The 27,371-nt window shown below is 39.2% G+C and overlaps 2 protein-coding genes and 1 pseudogene across 2 annotated transcripts; 1 reads left to right on the top strand and 2 right to left on the bottom strand.

The window, feature by feature from the left end:
* Positions 1-836: 836 nt before the first annotated feature.
* LOC112920203 (olfactory receptor 10G7) lies at positions 837-1,772 on the bottom strand. The gene has a single exon (XM_072732038.1). It carries the CDS (start codon positions 1,770-1,772, stop codon positions 837-839), a length of 936 nt encoding a protein of 311 aa, XP_072588139.1.
* Positions 1,773-16,209: 14,437 nt separating this feature from the next.
* Positions 16,210-17,199, top strand: OR10G6 (olfactory receptor family 10 subfamily G member 6). Its single transcript, XM_025998854.1, has one exon. The coding sequence runs from the start codon at positions 16,264-16,266 to the stop codon at positions 17,197-17,199; it is 936 nt and encodes a 311-aa protein (XP_025854639.1). The 5' UTR covers positions 16,210-16,263.
* A 6,996-nt stretch (positions 17,200-24,195) lies between these two features.
* Positions 24,196-25,659, bottom strand: LOC112920206 (tubulin alpha-1A chain-like; annotated as a pseudogene).
* Positions 25,660-27,371: the final 1,712 nt, after the last annotated feature.

The raw sequence follows: 27,371 nt of genomic DNA on the forward strand, positions 1-27,371 counted from the left end.
TGGTAGAGACTTTCAATATTTATTGGTAGCATAATTTTGTGTCTAAGATTATTTTCTTATTTTTCATATATTTTCTATTCATCCCTTATTTACTCACAAAACTAATTTTGAGATTGCAGAAATTAGGAACTTTGCATTTAAGATAAAAGGAGCTCTGTAAATATTTAACAACAATCTAAATAGTCATTTCTGTGACCAATTCAGTACAAATACTGCATAAAGTACAAAGGTAGACAAATATTTACTTTAAAAAATCTTGGAAAAAAATAAAAAATCTTGGAAGTCAAAGTGAAAAAATTAAAGAGTTCTACTTTGTAATTATTTCATAAATTTGAATAAAGCCATTCTTGACAATCAAGTATTTTTGGTGTGATATTGTATAATGTAAAATTTCACCATGTAGGTACTATATTATAAAATGAATTGCAATTATTACATGTGATGTTTTTCAATATAACGATCTAAAAATTGAAAGAGAGTTTTAGATAGTTTAATTTAAATTGACAAAATAAAATATAGATATATTGTACTGAAGAGTAATTCTGGAAAATACTCTTTAGGGTATAGGAGTAACCACTTTTCTGATGATTTACTTGGTAGAACATAAAAGGGAAGAAATAAGTCATCATCCTTTCTTAGATTATCACCATAAATGGCTGCTTATACTGGGGTTTTGGCAAGCAGTTAAGAGGGAAAATTAAAAATGTATTAAATTTTAATTAAAAAATTAAGACTGGATAATTGAAATGTTCCTTATAAGTATAATGTTCAGGTTGGTGGTTCAATTTAATTCTAAATATATAAAAGAGAAGCTAGCCACATCTGGTCTTTCTTCTTTATTTACATTGGGTGAATATTGACTTACTGCCCACCTTGAGCAGAGCTTTCTTCACTTCCTTGTTCCTCAGGGTGTACACCACAGGGTTTAGAAGGGGTGTCAGCACCGTGTAGAAGACTGCCACGACCCCATCCACAGCATCCCTGGAGCCTGGCCTCAGGTAAATGAAAATACCAGGGCCAAAGAAACAAAGGACCACAATGCAGTGGGAGGCACAGGTCTGAAAGGCTCTATGCCTTCCCTCCGAGGTGCGAATTTTAAGGATGGAACAGACGATGGACACATAGGACAACACTATCAGGAGGAAGCAGCCCGAGGCCACCACCCCAATGTTGACAAAGATCACCATCTCATTCACGGAGGTGTCTGCACAGGCCAGCCTGAGGATGGGAGGGGCATCACAGAAGTAATGCTGGATCTGGCTGGGCCCACAGTAGGGCAAACGGAATGTCAGCGTGGTCTGGACAGCAGAGTGCAGAGAGCCACTGAGCCAGGTGCCGGTGGCCAGGAGGGCACACGTTCTCCCCCTCATCATGCTGGCGTACCTGAGTGGGTGACTGATGGCCAGGTAGCGGTCATAGGACATGACTGTGTAGAGGAAACACTCAGTGCTGCCCAGGAAGTGGAAGCAGTAGAGCTGGGCCATGCAGCTGTGAAAGGAGATCATCCTGCCTCCTGGAGACCCCAAGGTCATCAGCATTTTGGGCACAGTGACTGTGGAGAACCACATGTCAATGAAGGACAGGTTGGTCAGGAAGTAGTACATGGGGGTGTGGAGGTGAGAATCCACCCTGATCACCAGCAGGATGAGGAGGTTCCCCATCACGGTGAGTACATAAATCACTAAGAAGATTGTGAAGAGGGGGATGTCCAGGGCTGGTGCATGGGGAATGCCCATGAGGATGAATGTAGTTACAAAGCTCATGTTTGTCATTTTCCACGTCCTTGATGTCTCTCCCTATGGGAATAGAGAGGACACCCAGCATTAATTAAAAACTTGAAATCCATTTTCCTGTGGCAAGTGCATCATCCTTGGTAGATAATTCTAGAGTTAATTCAACTTTGCTTCTTACAAAAGTTTTTGGTAAAGATGATAGAATTATCATCATCATTCTCCCGCATGTACTGTCTCTGTCTTGCACACACACACAAAGGCATGCACACACAAACTGAGGAACACTACATCTATGTGGTAGAAATCCTAGGTATCCACTGTATTAATCTACTGTTATGCATTATAAGTGACCACAAATGTAGCAACATAAAACAATACAAATTTCCATTCTTACAGTATTTAAGTCAGGTGAGCTCAGTGTTCTGCTCAAGGCTGAAACCAGATGTCAGCTGAGTCTGGAATCTCATGGGAGACTTGGGGTCTGCTTCCAAGCCTGTGGAGATCATTGGCAGAATTCAGTTCCTTGCAGTTTAGGACTGAGGTGTCTGTCTGTCCTGCTGACTGTTAGCAGGGATCATCATTCTCAGCTTTAGAACCCACCCTCAAGTCCTAACCACTTGACCATCTGATAACACAGCTGAGTACTGCTTCAAAGCTAGTAGGAGAACCTCTCTTCAGTTTGCTGTACAAAGTGTGATGCAAAAGAATGCCTCACGAGTGTTTTCCCATCATATTCTCAGATCTCACCTGAATTCAAGTGGAGAAGATTTAACAGAGAGTGTACACTACAGGGTAGCTGGCGGGGGATGCTTTGGGAATTCTGTTGTCTCTCCAGAATTCATATGGTAACTTAAAGAATCAAGAATTTAATTGTGATACCACTGCACACTTTAAATGTACAGTACACCTGAATAATTTTGGGTGGTCGTCATATATAACTTGTCAGCAGTAATACAGGTTAAAAAAAAACTAGAAGTATTAAATAAGGCAAGAGATGGCTCCTTAATAAAGGGTCTGGCACTTGAGAACTGCTTGAGAAATTATAATGAATCATACAAAATTGTTGCCTTGTGATATAAAATTCCCTCTCTATATACTTACCTATCTAGTCTCCTATATACCAATCTATCTATAGAAAGGGAGGAATGAGAGGAGAATAAATTCTCTTTGTGCTGTAAAGATTTCTCAGTTTCAAAGCTAGATCTTTGAAGAGCCCTTCATCACTGGTATTGGGACTTGTGTCTCACTATAATCACCAGCTACTTATAAAGGGACCTCCTTTAGAGGAAGTTAAGAAACTGAACTCCATGACATGGTCCCTGTAATCTTCCATATGATCCAGAAAATTCCAAGCCTTCTACACTGCTGGCTCCATGCTTCTCCATGCTTATCCTTCCTAGGTTCTAAGAACGTAAAATTCATGTGTTCTCCCGAACACAATCCACTGGCAGTTTTCTACTTATATCCTTCCATCCTAAATATCTGGATATTTTCTAATTTGCCATATCTTGAGATAATATCCCTCCATCCACCATCCACTCCTCATATTCATAAATTCAGGCAATTCCCTTCTAAAAGAAGACCTCCCCATCAAATGTATGGCTTTTATTTATGACCTACTACCTGAGACAGGAAGAACAGAACCAACTCCAGAGGAAAGGATGTATGCCAGATTGATGTCAAGAAATGTTGGGACTCTGTTTAATAAAAAGTGAGGCAGAATTGATATTTTCTATTTAACCCAAATTAGTCTTGAGTTAAGGATTGTTATTATTATTGTTATTGTTATTATTGTTTGAGGGAAGATTATGTAACTGGCTCCACAGTATGAGAGAACATGAGGATCTCTGTTCTCAGCAAAGCTTAGACAAAATGTATCCCGTGTCTAGTCAATGTGGCTCAAGCTACACCAAGCTATAATTTTCATAGGTAAAGGGAGTGGGAGGTTCAGGCTTCCAGGTATGGAATGAATAAGTCATGAGAATAAAAGCACGACAGAGAGGGGCACCTGGGTGGCTCAGGAAATTGTGCATCTGCCTTTGGTTCAGGTCAAGATCCCAAGGTCCTGGGATCAAGCCCTGAGTCTAGCTCCCTGCTCAGCAGGAGTCTGCCTCCCTCTCTCTCTCTCTCTCTCTAAAATAAATAAGCAAATAAAATCTTTAAAAAAAAAAAGCACAGCATAGGAAGTACAGTTTGTATTGCAACAGTGTTGTATGGTGACCCATGGTAGCTATGCTTGTGGTGAGCAGGGCATAAAGTACAGAGAAATTGAGTCACTATGTTGTACACCTAAACCTAGTGTAGCATTGTGTCAACTATACACCCAAAAAGATTTTGGAAGCATAATTTTTCAAATCAGAGAATATATAACAGAGACAAAATTATTATAATCACCTATATTGATACCAGAATTCAAAAACTTGAATAAATGTATCTGACATTTCTACTTGAACAGGAGTATCCCATACCCAGAATAACTTCATATTCAGATTAGATAAAATAGGAACCTTTCATAATATGAATTGCAAATAGCTTGAGATTTAAGGCAGGACTATCAATTAGAGCTGTCAGTTGTCAGCTGTCAGTTCTTTGCCCACGATGCAGCAACTTAGTCTCCATTTGTAGACCTTCAATTAATAATTTTGAGTGTATGTGTGTGGAGAGAGAGAGAGAGAGAAAAGGCAGAAAGAGGAGACAGACAAAGAGAGGAGACAGAGAGAACAGGGAGAATAGACAGAGACAGTGGCAAAGTGAGACTTGGTATCCAAGGTGAAAGGAGGTCTAACAATGCCCAAGCATCCTATCTCTCAGTGGAAGTTCAAGAGGGAGAGCAAGGACACTAAGAGAAATCTACCATTTTACGAACTCACCTTACAGTATGTGCTTCATTTAGGTATAAAACTCATCTGTGTTTTCTTTCTTCCAATTTTTCACTATCATTATTGAGACTGTACTCTGCATTTACTATGATTCTTTGGTGATTCAAGACCCAACTCGTTGAACTGCAGGGAATGGAAACTAACGTGGTTAGATGAATAGGAACTTAACTTGATTTGTGTCTCAGGGGATGGGATTCCTCTTGGGTCTTCAGATTCCCTTGATTAGCAGAAAAACAGGGAGAAGAGACTGATCAAAGGTTTTTAATAATGCATATATTTCCCACTGTATTTGCTTTTTGAACCTTCTTGAGAAGAAGTCATATCGTTCTGAAAGTAGTATTTATACCGTGGAGGAAGGAGTGCTCGCTTCGAGCACTATACTATATACTATATAGTATACTATACCTACTGTATACCATATACTATAGCTAGGAGGAAGGAAAGAGGACCCAGTCACCATTTTCCCTCAACAGTAATGTATATAAACACATAACCAGGACTCTCAACTCAAAATTGTCCAGAATCCATAAATGGTCTCAACTGGTCCCACTCTCTATCTCATGCCACTCTCTTGCCTACTATCTTTTTAAGGCGTGTTTAAAACATAAGTTTTAAATGTTTTAGGTTGTTCAGAGTTTTAGAGCAGCTTTTCTAAAAGAAGTACCTAAGGATACTTAACTATTTCCCAGTTGTATATGTAGTAGATTGCATTGCTGTCATAATTTTTATGCTCTGTGTGTAAACACTTGACATATAGAAGTGGATCTTCATTTGTAAATAAGCTTTTCATGAACTGTATTGATTTCTTGATTTAAGGTAATAGTCTTTTGCTTATGAGCATTTTGAACTTTTACAGACTAAGATAACTAATTCAAGTTACTAATATCAACATCTATTGCTGGCTTGGATGAAGGAAATAGCTTCATCATCCCACAGAGTGTTGGTACAAATCTGTATAGTTACAGCACCTTCTTTAGAAAAGCAATATAACAGTAGTTATTGAGTTTAAATTATGTACTCTTTATTTCCAGTAATTCCATTCCAGGAACATATTCACATTTATAAAAAGCACCAGGGTAAAGGGTCTTTATTCAAATAGGTGTTGACACATGGTTTCTAGTGGCAACACAATTGAAAACCAAGTGAATAACCTTAGAGAAAATAAATTATGCAGTTGGAACATCATGAAATCTTAAGCAGCTACTAAAAGATTGAATTACAACCACACCAGTTACCTCTGAGGGATATTGTCAATGGGGAGACAGAAGTATGGTCAGCATTGTGCCATTTTTATAAAGCAAATAATCACAAACTCTATATTACAGGAATATAAGAAAGGAGTAGAAGGATATAGGTGAGGTTATTAATCTGGAGTGGAAAAGTGGTGGTATGAAAAACAGACAAAATATATTCAAAAAATGAGAATAATAATATAACATATGATATAATCTAATTACTTTAAAATTTTATTTATTATTGTATGCCTAAAAAAACAGAAATAAAAGAATTGGATCTTGATCTTCTGACCTGTATAGGAACAGCAACATTATATATTTTAAGTAAAAAAGCAAGCTAAACAAAACTTTATATTTCAATTGAAACACATTCCCCACACACACACACAAAAAAAGGAAACACATTTCCCCACACACACACCAACATGAACTCTAGTAAAGAACACCTACAAAAAAACAAAAGAATCAAACTTGGAAAAGAACAGGAAACAGGAAAAAGTAGAATTATTCAAAGATCATGCCTAATAAATAAGTGGTGAAGGTCCACTGACCATCAATGTGTGGTGAAATCCACTGGGGCTTACCATCACCACCACAGGGGCTACTAACACCACCATGTGTTAAGGGGCATGAACCCCTTAACACACTGCAGGATGCTATCACCCTACCTTTCAAATCTCTATGCTGCTAATCCTGTCATGATCATCACCTGAATCATCCTCTCTTGCATGTGCCTTTAATTGCCCTTACTTCTGACTCAAAATCTAGGTTGATATATCTTATTGGTCAGTCCAAATCCCATGACCATGTTCCATATTTACTAGAGGGAATGGGAAAGTATCTGCTATTGCTGTTTCTGTAGCAAAATGCAGGCCCACTTACTGCAAGAGGGTTTAAATGATATATAGCCAAAGTATATGAACAAATAAGCGTGCCAATAAAGATCCATGCCTGACCATGGCACTGACTACACACCATCTGTATACATCCTCTCCTGCCTACTTACATGCACACAATGTCAGCACCTGCTACAGAGCAGCTGTATTCTTCATGTTATTTCCTTCACACAAAGAGCCATTCTGAAACATCCCCATTTATTCCATCCAGATCCAAACCTGGAATCTCTGAGTAAAGTCAGTTCCATCTCTAGTCTGAGACAACTCTAACTCAACACCATGTGCCTTATGGACAAACTAGCAAAATTCCATGAACACAATTTACATAAGAAAATCCAATAAATAGGGATCCCTGGGTGGCGCAGCGGTTTAGCGCCTGCCTTTGGCCCAGGGCGCGATCCTGGAGACCCGGGATCGAATCCCACGTCGGGCTCCCAGTGCATGGAGCCTGCTTCTCCCTCTGCCTGTGTCTCTGACTCTCTCTCTCTCTCTCTCTCTCTGTGTGTGTGACTATCATAAATAAATAAAAATTTTTAAAAAAAATCCAATAAATAAAGGGAGGAAAGTAAAAAAAATGGCAGTACATACATGCCAAAGTAATGCAGATATATATTTAGAAAATACAAGACTTACTTTGCAACTGGTTATGAGGAAATAGCTAGCATTAAGGACTTCTGTCTTCTTCAACACATCCTCTTATCAGGAAACTCAGAATATCAATGTTGCCGATGGGGTGAATCACACCATTTTTTCTGCAAGGCACAACTATGTTTTGATCTTGCCAAATTTTGATCTTGCAATATATGCTGCAGTCATTTATGATTAATTTTTATGTCTGGATGTAGTTATATGCAGGGGCTTCCCATAGAATCACCTAACTTCACTGCCTGCATCAGGAAGTAAGCAAAATAGACAAATTATTGCCTTATGTGTTTGTACAAATACTTTTTCAGCCGGGGGATAAATGCCAGCAATTCTACATTTTATGTCATATGACAGGGCAAATATTTTTCGTCACATAGTGGGCCAAGAAAATGAAACCTTGGAGAGCCCCTCCATGTGGAAATAGGAATAGCAAGGGAAGTCGTGTCCTTCATCCTATGTCAGTACATCACATAGATCCTTGGAACTACTTATTTGGTATTTCAGGAGTAAAATGAAATAGAAGAAACTAGAGCACAGTACAAGCTGACATTGCTGAACATTATCAAATTGGACTGGATTTTGTTGACTAACCTATCCCAACAGAACTGTCACTGAAATGGTAGTTTGTTTCTGTAGGTTTTATTCCCACAATGCAGTACACATATGAGTTTGCAGGGCATCTGGGTTATCTTCTCGAAATTTCCTGCACACCAGCTCCTATTAACATGATGTCACCAGTATAGTTAACTGACATAATATCCTGAGTGTTTGTGAGCATACAAGTCACTATAGTTAAATCATTACACAAAAAGCATGATCTCAAACTATACCTGTCACATATGGAATAAAAATTACCTTTCAATAAAAAAATGAAAGGTGTAAAGAGGGCTTTCTCTTTAAAAGGCACAAAATCGGGCAGCCCGGGTGGCTCAGCAGTTTAGCGCCGCCTTCAGCCCAGGGCCTGATACTGGAGACCCAGGATCTAGTCCCATGTCAGGCTCCCTCCATGGAGCCTGCTTCTCCCTCTGCCTGTGTCTGCCTCTCTCTCTCTCTCTGTCTCTCTCATGAATAAATAAAATCTTTAAAAAAATAAAATAAAATAAAAATAAAAGGCACAAAATGAATTAAGTAGAAATTCTCAAATTTGATATAGTTGAATTATCAAAAGACATTCTAAAGATAGAGAAAAGGTTAAGTTATGCATTGAGAAAAGGTATTTAATATACATAAACTAAATGGAAAGCAAAAAGTATTAGTAGTTGTAATATAGAAAAAATATTAAATCAGGAAGTAAAGAAAACAAACATAATAGGCAAAAGTCACACACAGACTTTTCAGAGAAATGGAAAACAAGAAACATTGAAAAACCAAAGAAAACATGCTCAAAATCCTTAGTAATCACAGAAATGCATATTTAAACTACAATAATATAATAAATTTATGTTTTCAAGTTTAGATTAAGAAAAATGTCATCTCTGATATACGAAGTACTAGCAAGACCGTAGACTGTAAGAGCCCTTAAGCTCCTAGTTGCTGTGAATATCAGTGTGAACACGAGATCTCCAATACAGTTACAGATCTGCATACTGTGTGGTCCATCAGAATCTTCTCCAGGGACCTAATAGATTTTGTACATCTGTTCTCCTACCATATATAAATATATCCTTAGCAGCTCTGCTTGCATGCAGCAAAAAATGTTCATGCTCGAATGTTGTTTGGAAAGAGAACATTGTGAAAAGAGAGACAGAGAGATGAAAAATATGCTTTTTTTTCCACAAAAATGATACCACAGAGGTTTAAAAAAAAAAAACGTGAATAAGCCACAGCCATGAAAATCAGTGAGCCTCAAAACACACCTTTTAGGTAAGAATACTGCAGTATGATGCCCTTTATATAAAGTTCAAAATAGAAATGAACATATATTTGGTAAACTGACGAAAGAAAATCAAGGAAAGAAGTAACAGAAATTTCAGGATAGTTATTCTCTCTCTTATCTGTCTTAGGAGGAGCGGAGGATGCCATGGAAGAAAAGCAAAAAGACGATGCAGTGGTTCTTGTAACATTTTATTCTTAAATTCGATCATGGTTACACATATATTGTTTTATAAGTATTTATTCATGTGTATTATGTATACATCATATGAATCTAGTTTGTAAAAGTTTCCGACTACATAGGTGTACATTAAAACTTTCAACATACAAAAATGTGGAACATATCTGGAAACAGTTACAAATCAGATATATTTATCAGTTGCAGACACTGATGTGCTGATAGCTGTGCTGATATATCCTAACAAGACCACATCTAGATCTGGACCTGTGAACCTGTGATATTACTCAATACTTCGTTAAGCTTGAAACTTTCTTGGTTCAGAGAACCGTTTATCACCTAACAAGGCAAAGTTCAATAAATGTGTTGGTCTGATTATTTTTTCCTGCATAGTTCCTGTATGGAATACAGGTCAATTTGGAGAAAGATAGCAAGAATATGCACAGTATATACTTATGTTGTAACTGCAGGGAAATTTGTGTCTTTCCTTCTCCAAAGTGGCATTAAATCAGTGAACTGGCTCAACCAGGAATTGGGTAAGAGCATTTATACCTGTGGTGGCTCAATTTTGGCCTCTCTTTATGTGGGTGTTGTTATGTTAATAAAATAGACTTCTTGGGCTGGCTAAATTCCCCCCACACACACACACCTCTCATCTGTGAGTTAAGACCCACTGCTTATGATCCTTAAAAATACTGTAAAAATTAAAAGCTCATTTCAATCACAATAATTCCAGCCAGTATCTGGCTCCTGATCGTATCCTGTATCAATGTCATTCTTATGACTCTTGTTAAAGGGAATATCTTCTTGGCCCTTTCAGGGGATATTGTTTACATATAAGTTGGCAAGTTGAAGGTATGATAAATCCACTTCCATATTGCCAGTTTCTCAAATCATTAGATTGCTTTCACTGTATTATTATTTAGCATAAGCCACTGTTGAGTCCAACCATCAGCCAACCAATCAGTAAGAAGAAAGAGTAAGGCTACTGTCGTCTGATGAAACTGGCACGATGGCTGCAGAACTTCTGGAAGGCTCATCATGGTCATTTACCCAGATATTGCAGGGCAGTCTTTTCTCCTCAGTCAAATTCTTTTGGAATTCATGTTCACCTGACTAAAACTAATGCTGATGTTGGTGGACTGGGGAGGGAGAAAGGGCACTTGAGGTGTGTGACTGAGCAAAACTTCCCTCCTCCTAAAAGAGAGGCCTCGGGGATTTCCAAGCAAGGCAAGAACAGCCTCATCAGATGGAGCAGGAGGGCTTGATTCTTCTCGGTAGGGAGATTCAGTGTGGGATTGGAGATTCAGGCATGACCTCATCCAAATCCTACCACCAGTTCCCAGTTCATCTCTTAGAGCTCTGTTCTTTCTGGTCATTCCCTAATTTTACATGAGAGCACTAGCAAGCAAGGAAGTTCATCTGATATTCTAGCTAAAAATCCACCATCAACGTATGTGGGGTTTTGTTTTTGTTTTTCACTATTTCATCCCTGCTCCATGACAAAATAAGGTATTATTTATAATAGAAGGCCACTGGGCTTCAGTATGTTCTTTATTTGAATTGACGCAGATTGGGGGTTCTCAGACCCTCCCCGTAAGTTGTCGCTTATGTGAGAAATTGCCACCTCCCTCCCAGAGACCTTCCATGGCCCCATCCATAAAGAAACTCAAATAGGAGGCAAAGGGAGCTCTAGAATAGAAAAACAGCCATGTAGGCTCCCTAAACATGGATAAAAGGTCTTTCCTGACATTCCAAGGCCAAGAAGCCACATCAGAATTAGAACCAAAGCCCCAGTTTGTAATCAGGTATTCTTTTGCCTGGTATTATTCTAGGTAAATATTTAGTCCCATCAGGGATACCACAAAGTTTAAAATCCCCCTATGACAGGGGAATGAGGTGTCTGGAGTCTAAGTTCCTTCCATCTTTCTTTCTACATGTAGAATTCTCTCTCAGCAGAACCCTAAATCTCACTTAAAATCTATATCATGAGAAAGTATAGAAAACTAAGGAATCGTGTCCTTATACTAAGGGAATGTACTAATCAACTGATGCTGATTTTCTTAAGTGGAGAATGGCTCAGTCAAAAAATAGAGCAGTTGCAAAGTTGTGTCTCACAGCATGTTACATAAAAATTACACACCAACAATGGTTCAAAGTAAATAATTAAAACACGCTAAGAAACAAAAACTTTTTCAACTAATTTTTATTGATCTATAGTTTGACCAGTACTATTCCAGGACTACATGTTCCTCTCTTCTCACAGATATAGTCCTTATTATATATCTACATAGACTTAGAGGAGATTGTATCTACTACGTACGCAGTACAATCTTTCACTTATGAACCTATTCTCTTTATTTTATTTTTTCTCTCTTTTTTTAAAGATTTATTTATTTATTTATTTATTTATTTATTTATTTATTTATGATAGACAGAGAGAGAGAGAGAGAGGCAGAGACACAGGCAGAGGGAGAAGCAGGCTCCATGCCAGGAGCCCAACACGGGACTCGATCCCGGGACTCCAGGATTATGCTCTGGGTCAAAGGCAGGCACTAAACCATTGAGCCACCCAGGGATCCCCTATTTAGAACTGTGTTTTTTTTTTTTCAAGTGTAAAATAGGGGTGTGCTCTAGATCATTTCTCCAAAGGGCCTTCCAGCTCTAATCTAAGTGTGTTTCACTTTTAAGGGATTGCCAAAATTTCATACTCCATCTACCTTGGTCTCTTATTTGCATATTGGATGATCAAGACATTTCTGCTTGAAACAGTATTGACTGTCTTAAGAATTTACCCTTTGAATTTGAGTGGAATTCAAAGGGCACTTTTAGGTGATTAGTGTATGGCATTCATGTAGCATCTTCAGCTTTAAAGTTCTTTCAGATTCCCTCCCCCACTTTTATGGGATAAACAGATAAGGCAACATTAGCTCCAATTTAGATAGAGGAGTGATCCTCCCTGACTCCTGATCAAGTGAATGGTCTTAGCAGGATCCTATGCTTCAGGGACACTACTAAATAAACTTCCTGGATTTGCCCTAGCTCACATATTGCTGCTAATAAAGCCCACTGCAACTTGTTTTCATGCAAGTTAATTGCCCCTGAAGGGTGAAGCAGAAGTGATGTCAGCCTCGGCCCCCGCCCCATGGGAACCACAGGAAGGAAGAAGCTACTGGCCAGAAAGTGAAACTCCAGAGCTCAAAGCCCAGAGACATCACTGCCAACACTTTCAAAAAGGCCACAAAGAGAAGGGACATGCCCAGAGAAGTGTACAGAAGGAATACAGTGACAAAATCAAGCTGGGACATGTCAGAGGAGCCCAAGGAACCTGTCCAACTCAGAAAGGGGCTTCCACAAGAAACAGCAAAGAGCAAGAAGCTGAAGCAAGCAGCAGGCCATGGCCTCATGGCAGACTCACAGCCAGGTAGTGGCCCTCAGCAGAGAAGACTCCAGAAGGCAGGCAGAGGTGTAGCGATGGAAGTTCTTCTGACATATATTTATTAGAAGTATGTGAGAGGTGCTGGGAACACCCAGGACAGCCAAGATCTCCTAACAGCATATGCTTTACAAATACACAGGGGTGGGGGTGGGGGTGGAGGTACCTTTATGCTCTGCTCACCACCTCTCAGAATTTTCTGAGCTACATGAGTTTTGGGGCCTACCTCAAGCCTAGCTCAGCTCATTCGGGGTTTGAAATGGCCAAAGAATGCTAGTATATGGGTACTGGTGTCCTTTATCCCAGGACTGATTGTGGAGACTGCTTCTTTTTCTCAACACAAAGATGAGTATATCATATGTTGATAAGATCATGTGACCCAGATTAAACTGTATACACCATGCAACTGGAGCAGTTTTAGTTTCTAATGGGTAAAGGAGGGTATTTCTTGGTTCTCCTAGGGGAGAAATTATAATTTCTGTGTAGAGAGAACAAGATATTGTAAAAATGAATGAAAATGGAGATGGCAGGGCAGCAGGGAGACAAGAGAAAAAGTACAATACAAAAGAGAATTGGGGCTAGCAGGAAAATTGATCATCTATATGTAGAAACTAAATTTAAAATTGTAATTTATATGGATGCAGGAGAGATTGTGATTTCTTTTTGGGACGCAGGAGTCACCTCTCTCTCTCTCTCTCTCTCTCTCTCTCTCTCCTTTTTAACAAAAGAGAAACTGAGATTTAAAATATTAAGTGATTTGTTCAAAATAATGTAACTAGGAAGTAGTGACACTCGATACTGTAATTCTTATGATCTCAGAATTAAGACCTACCTAATATTATCCTGGATTCAGTATTTAGACTACAGGGACAACCAGACAGAGGAGAATGAATTTATTCAATAGGATTTAAGAATCTCAGTGCAAGGGGTGCATGTGGACTTCAGTCAGTTAAGTGTCCAATTCTTGGTTTTGGCTCAGGTCATGATCTCAGGGTCCTGACCAGCAATATTGACTCAGGTCATGATCTCAGGGTCATGACCAGCATGGTGGGGCTCTGCATTCAGTGTGGAGTCTGCTTGGGTTTCTCTCTCCCTCCCTCCCTCCTTTCCATTCTCTATTAAATAAATAAATAAATAAATAAATAAATAAATAAATAAATGTTAAAAAAAAAAAAAAAAAAGGAAGAAGAAGAAGAATCTTCCAGTGCAAGATATGCCACAAACATGGGATGAAAAGAAAATGAGACAAAGTCCCTTTGGAGCTCACAGTCTAATAGGGGAATTCAGGCACTCAGAAGGGTAAATTGCAGCATGCTTCGTGAGCCCATAGAAATGTGAAGGATTGTGGAGGCTACAAAGATGGAGTGACCATCTGGGGGAAAGGGAAGAAAGGATTTCCTTAGTAGATCACACATGAATGAGACTTGGAAGATTACCAGAAAATGTGGGGACATCTAGAACAAGGCCTTCTGGATTAAAGAGATTGATGTTTAAGGAAACAGGAAAGAATGTTTAGCTATAGCATAAATTAGCGGGATGGAGCAGAAAAGGGAGGCTAGGGAAGTAAATCAACACCATATCATGAAGCTCCTTGTTTTCTAGGCCATGCTAGTAATTTTGCACTTGCCCTTGGGTGCCAGTAAGGATGGTAAGCAAAGAACTGTCTAAGAAATCTTTAAGAACTCCCTCTGAAATTCTTTCAGAATAGATTCTCTACCTCTATGGTAAGAGATTATTTAGTTTCTCTGTGATTTAGACCCTTCCTGAGGGTGACCACTTGTCTCAGTTTGTTCTGGACTCTTCTAGGTTTAACAAGGAAATTCTCATGACAGGAAATTTCTCAGCCCCCAGAAACCTGTTTGCACTGTAAGAGTAGTCTCTGTGGCACTGAAGAAGGTGAGGAGGGATAAGATTCTGGATACATAATGAGTCACATTATAGGAGAGAGGAAGTAGCCAGATGGCAGCCATAGTTACAGTGTTGGGTCTTCTACACTTTCAGAGTCCAACTGGAAACCAAATTTCAGTCCACACCCACTGAAGCCTTCTGAATGATTCTGGAAGGTGCCACATCATTTTGAATGCTTGCCTCCACTTGGTAAACAGATTATTAAAGCAAAACTGCATAGAAGGAAGGTGACACTAGGAAGGATCCCCTCACATAAGCCCTCAGCATCTGAAAGAGCTCTGGTCATGTCCCTGATTTCTACCTTTCACTGTGGCTGGTGCCAATCACCAGTAGTCCTAGGATAAAAGGTTCTTTGTCATGCTGCTTCAAATCTGGGGACTCAAATCTGCTATGGGACAACTCACAGGAAGCTACAGGCCCACTTCAGACCTCAGGCGCAAATGCAATGACTGAATTTGCCTAATAATGAGGACCATGTCACATAGTGGATGGAAGATAATAGCTAATGTTGATGGAGAGCTGCTATACATTATGTGATTTTATTTAATCCTTACAACAATCCCATGAAATGAGCACAATGAATGTTCCCACTTATAGAATTAAGCAAGGAAAGGGGAAATGGCATTTCCAAGTTTACCAATATATGAGTATAAGTGGAAGAGCTAGGATTTTTAATTCTGGTCTGACCTCTGAGGGCATGCTCTTCAGATATAATACATTCTTCCTTAGTGAATGGATGGACGGATGGATGGATAGATGGATGGACTGACAGACTGCATTTATCAAGAAGCAGAGAGAAAAGATGACAATAGGTGTCTTGTGAATGTGATTTTGCATTGCTTCACTATCTTGAAAGATTTAAAATGGCATGTGTGATTTTGAGATGCACTTCATGAAAATGGTAATTTCTACTTACAACTTCATTCCATGTGTAGCCCAAATAATGCATGTTTAAAAATTTATGCTGATTTTTATTGGGCACATCTACATTAGGAAATATAATTCCAACTTTCATGTTAAAAAAATGAATAAGTTGTTACTTATCTTTCTGCTATATCGATTAGCAATCAAAGTGAAGGAAAACAATGAAATGGCTATTTTTTCATGGATTGATTTAGGTTTTATATGATTGTGCTTCTTTCTGACGTGAATACCTCTGTATATGGTCTTTCTTTCAGTGCCCTGAATTACATACACATAACCTGTTCCATAGGTTTTAATCTTGGACAAAACAATTTCTTCCTGGAATCAAGCAGAATCCCAAAATCAAGGGTTGGGCAGGTGGGTGGGGATGAGGGGTGGTTGGGTTGTGAGGGTAGCAGAATGATTAAGGACGAGAGCTAGAGCATGATCTCTCTTTCTGAGACTCTTCTGTCCATGTTTGAGAATGACACAGAATATATGTTCTATGCCTAGAGAGTTTAAAGGGCCTTGAGCTTTCCCTTCTGCTACTTCTTCTGGCAGATGTGAAGAGCAAGGAAATGCACAGTGGAAACCAGACTTCTGTGTCCCATTTCATTTTGGTGGGCCTGCACCACCCTCCACAGCTGGGGGTGCCACTCTTCCTGGCGTTCCTTGTCATCTATGCCCTCACTGTCTCTGGCAATGGGCTCATCATCCTCACCGTCTTGGTGGACACCCGGCTCCACCGCCCCATGTACTGGTTCCTGTGTCACCTCTCCTTCTTGGACATGACCATTTCTTCTGCCATTGTCCCCAAGATGCTAGCTGGCTTTCTCCAGGATAGCAGGGTTATCTCCTTCGGAGGCTGTGTAATCCAACTTTTTTCTTTCCATTTCCTGGGCTGTACTGAATGCTTCCTTTACACACTTATGGCTTATGATCGTTTCCTGGCCATTTGTAAGCCTTTACATTATGCGACTATTATGACCCGTAACGTCTGTAACTTCCTGGCTTTGGGTACCTGGCTGGGAGGCACCCTCCACTCACTTTTCCAAACCAGCTTCATATTCCGCCTGCCTTTCTGTGGCCCAAACCGAGTAGACTACTTCTTCTGTGACATTCCTGCCATGCTGCGTCTAGCCTGTGCTGACACCACCATCAATGAGCTGGTCACCTTTGTAGATATTGGGTTTCTGGCCCTCACCTGCTTTATGCTTATCCTTACTTCCTATGGTTATATAGTGGCTGCCATTCTGCGAATCCAGTCAGTTGATGGGCGTCGCAATGCCTTCTCCACCTGTGCTGCCCACCTGACCGTTGTCATTGTTTACTATGTGCCCTGCACCTTCATTTACCTCCGTCCTGGCTCTCAGGAACCTCTGGATGGAGTGGTTGCTGTCTTCTACACTGTCATCACTCCCTTGCTTAACCCCATCATCTACACACTCCGCAACAAAGAGATGAAAGCAGCACTGTGGAGGCTGGGAGGCCGCAAAGATGTGCAGCCTCACTGACTCATGTATTGCAGACATGCAGAAGACACTAAAATTTAGGACACAAAATGGGATACAAATAACTGGGGAGATTTAATACAGTAAGGAAAGAAGGATCCATGCAGACGCTAGAAGACTCCTAGGGGCAGAGATAGATATTCTGGATTATTTCCTGCTTTCAAAACAATTTTTTTCATATTTCTTCCTTCAAATCTAATGAGAATCAAGCAAAGCAACTTAGCAAGGATGGAAGCTTGCAGAAAATATCCAAGATAAGTAAACATACACATAAAAAGTCTGTTTTTCTCTCTGGCATCAATCTACATGTTATTATTGCTTCTAATCCTTGAGCTGATTGCCATGTTGCTTTTTACATGTTATAAATAACCTTCATGCAAAACATGAAGATTGACATTGACATCAATTATATGAGGTAGGTATTATTATTATTCCCATGTAACTGTGGGAAACTGAAGCCAAGGGATAGAGTGTTTTGTTCATATTTCCTGTTTTCAGCCTTCTACTTTAACAAAAATGGTTGATGAACTTGAACTTGAGGAGGCAATTCCACCACACCGTGAGGGAGCCATTTGTGTGCACTGCATCACTACCTCACCAGTTCTAGCCTTCATGGGTTGTGCACTTTGGTAAAACTGAGGGAAGTATGTCAAGGATAAGCTTATCTCTCTACACACATAGACCAGATCCCCTGGTGTTTCCATGGACAGCAGTGAAACAGATCATATGAGGTGGTGTGAGAATGTATGTGCTACCGCATTCTGGCATTTTCCCACAACTGTTGAGCATGAATGAGGAGCAGGATGGCATGGGGCATAGACCTGGTTGCGAGATGATGATCTGAAGCCAGTCCTGTTGGTTTTCCTTGTGACAATATTGCTAGTATGTAGTGGAAGCCCTTCATTCCTAGGCTATGGGATACAGGTTGCAAGACATGGTTTCATTGTTTTGAATGTATGTGAGAGAGTGCAACCCAGAAAGGATCCCTATAGTCTCTAAAACCAATTCCAATTGTTAAAAAAAAAAAAAAAACTATGATAATGAATAAGAACTATGGAGCAGAAACTCTCAGAGATGAAATGTATATGGTCAGTGGCTTTTCTTGCTGTCTGCTGTAAGAGCAGGGATGCAAGCTTGCACACCTAACTTTGCGCGAGGAGGCAAGCCAGTTCAACTCAACAGAAATGTATTCAGTGTAACTTACAAAATGTGACATTGTTGTCTGTTTCAAATGAGTTTATAGTCTTATGAGAAGGAAGTGCATTTGTATCTGAGCATAGAAATAAAATTTATGAGAATATAATGAGCAAGAAACAACTGGTACAGTTCAGGAAAAGGGGGCAGAGATGTACAATAAGTACTGTAGTAGTTCAGGAAAAGGGGACAAAGAAAGGGCTTTGGATCTAGATTTTGTAAAGCGGGCATTATGGTTTGAAGGTCTTGAAAAATCTACTCAGAAGAAAAGAATAGATGGAAGTTTTTGTGTGAAGGGAAAAACAAAAATCCCCTAAGGATAGTCCTAAGAGAATTGTTCTAGAAAAGTCTAGTTACCTATTTTAGGAGGAGAAGCCCTGGGGCTAGGAAAAAGCAGTTACAAACTCTACTTGGCACATGAACAAACTCGGTGTCATGGGCACCTCAACATCCCACAGCCCAAGAGGAGGCTGAATTGAATAAGCCTCTGGGCCAAAACAGACCATCTAGAAGTTGGATGAAAGCAAACATAATGACTTCTCTTCCCGTTAAGGCCGATGACACATCATCCACAAAACTGAAGGCTTACATCAAAAATTCCATTTGTTGTTTGACTTTTAACAGAGAAATATATGTTTCTTCAATTTAAAAAAAAGACATCTAAAACCATAACACAACAAATTTTACTGTAGCCTCCAACCAGTTACAGCCACAGCAGAGCTGATGGATGAACCTAAGTCTGAGTCTAGAGTTTGAACTCTTCACTAGAAGGAACCACGGGGAGTAATGTTTTCTATGGAACTTCACCTCTTAGGAGGGTGTTTTCTTTTCAAGTTTGTTTTGAGGTTATCTAGGCTTGGGAATGGGAATAAATAAAGTGGAGGGAAAGTACTGGCCTGAATGTTTCTCCAGCGTTAAAAATGGAAACTCAGAACATACCACTGCTTAGAGTTTGAATATTCAGTATGCTTTGGCTTCCTTCTAAATTTGGCTCATATTTTAAAATTCAAGAAACTCTCTGGCTTCATATTTTAAAGTTTAAGTAATTTATCCACGTAGGGTTTTATATTAGAGAAAGATGCAAATTAGAAAATTGTGTTAGCTTTCATTCCCAAATGACTAGCTAATTGTCACATGACACTTATTAAATATTTGTCACACATACACACATCCTTAATATGCTACCTTTTAAATATACTAGATTCTTATAATTATTTGATCTTATTTCACAATATCCTTTATATATATGTATGTGTTTTATATATATATACTCATATCTTTTATATGAGTTTATATGAGTTTATATATATATATACTCATATCTTTTATGTATATATATGTATGCGTACACACACACACAGACAAAATGCAGATTCCATTAATATGTCTCTTAGCACAAACTTTTTGAATACCTGCACTTTAAAAATATTTTGAAATACCCAGTAGGACTACTCTCCCATCTTTTCTATTCATGTTTGGATTATATCCAACTTATAATTATTTAGGTGGACTTATAAATATTTTATAATTTATATTTTCTGTATTATGGTGTAGTATATATTATATTATTTAGAAATGTCTTGATTTATATGTTTTGCTGTAATGATCTAATAGTCACTCTAGGTTGTGTTTGTATATATCTGTTAAAATCACTTATGTAGCAATTTTTTTAATTTAATATTCCACAAGAAATCTGATTGTGCTTACTTTTAAATTCCTAGAGAACATTTCAATTTACCCATTTCACTTAACCTTTCTAGAACTCATTTTCTTCATCATTTAGTTTTAAAATAAAGTTAAGCAACATACAATCTCTAAGCTACCTTCTGTTTTGATATTCAAAAGCTCTGTAATTGTCCCATTACCACTGTTACCATGAAATATTTTTAAGTATGTAGGAAATGTTCTTGAGAGAGAGATAGGAAAAGAAGAATCATAAAAAAAGTATCAAAGACTGACGGCCACTGGCCTGATTTTTTTCAGTCTTCATTTATATGCCAGAAGTAACAAAATATAGTATGGACAATTTTATCAAAACTTTGTTTCTGTTTCTGCTTACTGCATAATTTGATTATTTCATTGCATTCAAAGGGTCAGGGTAGAGCTAACTGATGGAAGTGAGGTATCTTAATTTAAACTGCATGTAAAGAATATTCTAATATATATGAACTGTCCAACAGTGTAATGGGCTTTTCTGTGAAGTAGTATATTCTCATACGGAAAGGGTCATGGAGAAATTGGTGGGTTGGTCCAGTAAAAGTGAGGATGTTGTGCTATGTCACATGTCCCACAGTTAATGGCTACTGTTAACAGAATACTCGTTATGTATAAGTATTTTAGAGAAGTGGAGTTGACATACTGAACATGAGGTGAGAAACTGAGCCATCTGGCCAGTAAGTGATGATGATAGGATGTAAACTCAAATCCATGTAACTCCAAAGTTCAGGCTCCTTGTGCTATACTCTCTCAAAGATGCTCACAGAAAGCACAGAAATCCATAGCACAGCACTTCTTCCTAGAGGGCTCTGATGCATGTACAGAGAAGGTTGAAGTAGTCCACTAAGCCAGTTTGAGAATAGGATCCCCAACACAATACACTGTCATTGCACCTGGAGTTCACAGAGGAGCCAGGACACTCTTAGACAGAGTAGGAAAACCTTATGGAGGAGAAAAGCTCGATCTTAAGCTCCAATAGTGGTATAGATTCTTGCTTCTCAAAGTGCAACCAACCCATGGACTAGCCACATAGGCATCACAGGGGAGGAGTCAGAAAGGCAGAGTCCTGGGCCCAACTCTACACCTGCTGAATTAGGTTCTGTATCTGAAGATTCTCAGGGGATTCACATGCACATGTGAAGGTCTAAGGAGCTTTGGAGATATTCTCAGATGAAAATGAGAGTCGATTTCTTCGAGGTGGACTAGAGCAGAGTGAGGAGAACAGGAGGAAATTGTGATTAGGAAACGTGAGGAAATCTACCTGAATAGAGAAGTCTACTGAATAGAGGAAGGGTGGAGGAAAAAAGAATAAAGAAACAATAGTCAGATTTTAGATAGTCTTGAATTGTGAAGTGAAAACATTATGGAGCACAGCAAGGAAGCATGTGGGGGTGTAGTGGTTCACATTTCAAGGGGGAGCAGTGAGATACCCCTGGCTGGGATTTGATCTGACAGTGACATGCGGGGTGGAGTGACTCATTCAAGAGGAGAGGTGGCGATTGAGGAAACCTTGTAAGCGACTATTCCCATCATCCAGTGAGGATGAAATAAAAGAATAACGGTAAATGTTGTAAAAATTAAGATTCAGATATAGATGGAGAGACATTAGGCTAGTTAGACTGAAATGAAAATAAAAATTCAAAGAGAACTTTGTATTGGGCTTGATCATTGAAGAGACTGGCAAGGGGTGTGCAGAAAGACAATTTCTGAAAACCTGAAGAGACAAAATCCATAGAAGAGCATACCATGAACCACGGGAATTGACTCTCTGATCATCCAGTGAACACACAATCCCAAGCTTTGGGAGAGTCTGTACAGCTCGGGCTACAAAGAGCTCATTCTGATTGTATAAAAATTGGGATCATTATGTTTCTCCCAATGTAATAAAATGCAGACTCCAAGCAATAGTTTATACAAGTTTAATAAACCTTCCCATGCCTCTGAGAAATAAGGCCTTAGCCCATCACATCTGCAGTCTAAAAACCTTTTAAAAAGCAAGAGAGGGGTGCGTAGGTGGCTCAGTTGGTTAAGCTTCGAACTCCTGGATTTCAGCTCAGGTCATTATCTCGGGGTCAAACTCTGCCCTGGGCTTGGAGCCTGCTTGAGATTCTTTTTCTCCCTCTGCCCCTTCACGCCCACTCTGCTCTCTCTCACATGGACACATACACTCTCTCTAACAATAACAATAAAAAGGCAGGATAGTAAAAGTCTGGAAGAAATCAAGTTTTGCCCCACCTTCAGTAGAAGTTGGATTTTCCAGGCTCTCTTGGAGATAATGCATTTACTCAGGACGTTAGTCCTTTCTCCACCTGGCTATACTCTGTGTGTGGAATGCAATGAGCAATTTCTCTACTGAGGGATTCATACAGACAGGAAGCAGCCAATAATAAAGTTCTCTGACTTTTAAGGACCTGCAGAGTTATATGTTTTTACATGTCCCATGAAGGAAATGGCACTTGGAGGTGACCTGTTTAAAAAAACAAATGTTAAAATGCAAAATTTGGACACAGGTAGGTAAAAAGAGGAGCAAGTAACCAGCTACTCCAAGTGAAAAGATGGTCATGGGGATGAATGGTACAACTACAAGCAGGTGAATCCTTCCTCTTGAGCAGCACATCCAGTGTCACTGTGATTGAGAAGCTCTCATGCTAATGACTGTGGGCTCATTATAAAGCTCACCTTTTTCCCTGAATCTCTTCTTGTATCACTGCTGTAAGCATAGCATCTGTTAGGCGTTGCTAAACTATCTTTATCAAGTATCTAAAATATAAAAGACATATATTGCTAGGCCCCTCAGGAGATACACATAGATCCAGATGCAGTATAAAGCACTAACAAGAGGAATTGGCTATTCACACGGAAGGAAAATGCTAGGTTCAGTTGACAGAGACGGACCTCGGCTGCCTTGAAAAGTGTCGATTGTGCTTCAGATGGTGCAATCTCCACTGTTTAAGTGGAGAATCAAGAACGGTCAGTGCAAAAGCATCATATGGAAATATTGAGAGGAGTGTGAGATACTAAGTGTGACCAATTAGTAGAAATGAAAATATATCAAGTGTGAGTGTTTACATTATTAACCAAAGTGTTTTTAGAGAAAATAGAAAGGTACATAGTAGAGCTAATTCAAAGATGGGCATGAAGTCATAGAATATTAGATGCAGAATTATAAATAGTGACCCATTAGTGAGCAAATTATTCAGCAGTTGCTATAGCACACCTAGAAACCTTGTAAAATCTTACAGCTTAAGTATTTTTTTTTATCAATTTACATTTGAGGAAACTAAGTTTCAAAAACTTCAAGAGACTTCACAACAAGCTACTCTGCTTGCATGGATTTGAACACAAGTCTATTTCTTTCCAGAACAGATACTCATTCACTGCATCTGAGTGCCTTGGGGAGCATCAGCTATAATCCCTTTGTTACATGGGATGCCATCTCATTCAGAAGATTTCATGTCGTGTTCTTCTTTTTTAAAAAGAGATTATTGAGTGAAATTTACTCATTTTAGGCATACAATTCAATTTTTTTTAAGTCTACACAAGCTGTGCATTCTAATTTTACAGCGTTTCTATTACTTTATTCCTATTTGTGATGAGTCCCTGTTCCCACCTGCAGCCTTGAGTTTCCACTAAATCTACTTTCTGCCTGTTCATTTCACATACATGTCATGATAGAATATGTGATCTTTTGTGTCTGACTTCCTTTTAGTTAACATGCTTTTGAGGTCCATTCACATTCACAGTCAGACTCTTTTTGGGGGCTCATTATTTTAACAATAGTTACTATCCACATATGAAGCATACCAGTACTTCATTCCTTTTTATACTGAATAGTATTACATACTCTACATATTTCATGTTTTGTTTATCCATTTACCAGTCAATGGACTTTTTTTTTAAGACAGGGAATACTTTATTCAAACCCATCAGAGAAATGGACAGCTTGGGTCTGTAACAAAGCGTTGTGTTTTTTGTTGTTGTTGTTGTTGTTGTTGTTGTTGTTTTGTTTTTTGTTTGTTTTTTGAAAAAGCGTTGTGTTTTAAAGCATAGGTCAGTAATTGTATATGAGAGTATATACTGCTACATACAAATTAACTGATCAGAGCACAACTTTTCGATGTTCAAAACAGAATAAGCTTCCCTGTAAAAGCAGCACCTTTGTGACATTTTTTACTTTAGTATTCCTCTTCTTCTTCTTCACCCTCTACTTCAACAGAATTCACACCAACCTCCTCATAATCCTTCTCCAGGGCAGCCATGTCCTCACGGGCCTCAGAAAACTCTCCTTCCTCCATGCTCTCACCCACATACCAGTGAACAAAGGCACGATTGGCATACATCAGGTCAAACTTGTGGTGCAGGTGAGCCCAGGCCTCAGCAATGGCTGTGGTGTTGCTCAACATGCACACAGCTCACTGTACTTTGGCCAGGTCTCCATCGGGTACCACAGTGGGAGGCTGGTAATTAATGCCTACTTTGAAGCCAGTGGGGCACCAGTCCACAAACTGGGTGGTACGCTTGGTCTGAATGGTAGCAATGGCAGCATTGACATCTTTGGGAACCACATTGCCACAGTACAACAGACAGCAAGCCACGTATTTACCATGGCGAGGGTCACATTTCACCATCTGGTCGGCTGGCTCAAAGCATGCATTGGTGATCTCTGCTACAGAAAGCTGTTCATGGTAGGCTTTCTCAGCAGAGATGACAGGGGCTTATGTGGCCAGAGGGAAGTGAATGCGGGGATAGGGCACCAGGTTGGTCTGGAACTCCGTCAGATCCACATTCAGGGCTCCATCAAATCTGAGGGAAGCAGTGATGGAGGACACAATTTGACCTATCAACCTGTTTAGATTAGTGTAGGTTGGGGCTCAATATCGAGGTTTCTACGACAGATGTCATAGATTGCCTCGTTGTCTACCGTGAAGGCACAATCAGAGTGCTCCAGGGTTGTGTGGGTGGTGAGGATGGAGTTGTAGGGCTCTACTACAGCTGTGGACACCTGGGGGGGGGGGGCAGGGTAGATGGAGAACTCTAGTTTGGACTTTTTGCCATAATCGACAGAGAGACGTTCCATCAGCAGAGAGGTGAAGCCAGAACCAGTTCCCCCTCCAAAGCTGTGGAAAACCAAGAAGCCCTGAAGACCCATGCACAGATCAGCCAGTTTCCAAATTCGGTCCAAGACAAGGTCAATGATCTCCTTGCCAATGGTGTAGTGCCCTCGGACATAGTTATTGGCAGCATCTTCCTTGCCTGTGATGAGCTGCTCAGGGTGGAAGCACTGGCAGTAGGTGCCAGTGCGAACTTCATCAATGACTGTGGGCTTCAGGTCTACAAACACTGCTCTGGGCGTATGCTTGCCAGCGCCGGTCTCACTGAAGAAGGTGTTGAAGGAGTCATCTCCTCTCCCAGTGGTCTTGTCACTTGGCATCTGGCCATCAGGCTGAATGCCGTGTTCCAGGCAATAGAACTCCAGCTGGTATTGCTGATCCGGACACCTGCCTGGCCAGCGTGGATCGAGATACACTCACGCATGGTTGCTGCTTGGCAGCTGCCGGGTAGATGGCAGAGAAGAGGAGGGATTGTTGCTTCTAACGGCGAGACTCTTAGGCAGTTGATGTAAGAGAACCTGCCCAGTCAATGGACTTTTGAATTGGGGCTATGTTTCAGCTATTATGAGAAGTGCTGCCAAGAATATTTGTATGTAAGTTTTCATGAGACCATGTTTCAGTTCTCTCAGGTATATAACTAGAAATGGAATCATTGTGTCATATGGTAACTCTCTATATTTTTTTCTCTATATGTTTTCCTCTCAATTTTGAGGAAATTGCAAACTATTTTCCATAGTAGCTGCATCAATTTACATTCCCACCAACAATGCATGAGGATTCCAATTTTTCTACCATTCTTGCCAATGTTTGTGCTTTCTTTTTTCTTTTTCTTTTTCTTTCTTTCTTCTCTCTCTCTCTTTCTTTTTGTGCAAAAGGATCCTGAAACATCTGTTGTGCCAGAAAATAAGGAAGTATATGAAAAAGATGGAGCATGTCAAGAAGACACAGGCGGCAAAGTAAAGAATCTCCAAATAACCAAAGCAACTACAATTTGAATAACAAAATAAGTAATTACTGTATTGGGTTATAGTTAATCTCGTAACCAAATATATATCCATGAGTCCCTACCAATATAAATAATTAAATAAATAAATAAGTGGGGAAGAATAAACAGTTTTTCTTTACAGAAATTCCAAATAATATTGTAAAAGATCAAAGGAGGGTTTTTTAATCACCATTAGACAAACCACAAATAATCATATTTTCAGGAAAAATACATAAATATATTCTGAAATCAGTGAGTGAAAAATTGACAAGAAATGGAATTTAAGCATAGTCTCAAAGTATCTCCCTCCACCCCAAGACATTTCACATTACCAATAATGAGACATATTGATGTCACTTATACCCTGAAATAGTGCCCTGAAAATATACAACATCATTTCTGTGGTATGATTGCCAAAAATGCATAGGCTCAAACTACTCAGGAGAAAGCAACATACATACCCAAAGTGAGAGACATTGTATAGAATAATTGGCAAGTACTCATCAAAACGGTAAAGCTCATCAACTACAATGAAAGAATAAGGACTGTATTGGAGAAGACTTGAGAAGATAAAGATCCTGTGCTGGGTCCTGGAGTAGAAAAAGGAAACCGGGGGAAAACTGATGACATTTCAGTATAACCTGAGGTTGAGTTTATAGTATAAGACTAGCAATTTCCTGATTTTTATAATTTTACTACAGCTCATAAATTGTTAACATTAGGGGACATTGGCTCAAAGTATAAGAGAGCTCTATTCTATTTTTTTTTATTTTTTTATTTGAGTATAGCTGATACAATATGTTACATTAGTTTCAGGTGTACGACATAGTGATTCAAGGAGTTGATCTGTTATTCTATGCTCACAAGTATAGCTACCATCTGTCACCATAAACACTATAAACACTGACTATATTCCCTATGCTGTGCCTTTTATTCCCATGTCATCCAGTTTTTTAAACTTTTCTGCAAATTTAACATTTCAAAATAAAGTTTTAAAAATTAGAAAGAATGTAAATATTTTTATGATACTCCTCCTTGAGCAAACAGTGTCTCTCCATTTATTTAAATCATGTTTTCTGACTCAACAAATTTTTCCTTTTTAAAAAATATTTCTTTTTTTCAACAGCTTACTAAAATATATGTTGCAACCATTAAATTAACCTAAGTAC

The sequence above is a fragment of the Vulpes vulpes genome, chromosome 12 (genome assembly GCF_048418805.1).
Source record: "Vulpes vulpes isolate BD-2025 chromosome 12, VulVul3, whole genome shotgun sequence".
Taxonomy (NCBI): Eukaryota; Metazoa; Chordata; class Mammalia; order Carnivora; family Canidae; genus Vulpes; species Vulpes vulpes.

Excerpts from the sequence above, each read along its gene's own strand:
- LOC112920203 (XM_072732038.1), bottom strand. The coding sequence starts at position 1,772 with ATGACAAACATGAGCTTTGTAACTACATTCATCCTCATGGGCATTCCC.
- OR10G6 (XM_025998854.1), top strand. The coding sequence starts at position 16,264 with ATGCACAGTGGAAACCAGACTTCTGTGTCCCATTTCATTTTGGTGGGC.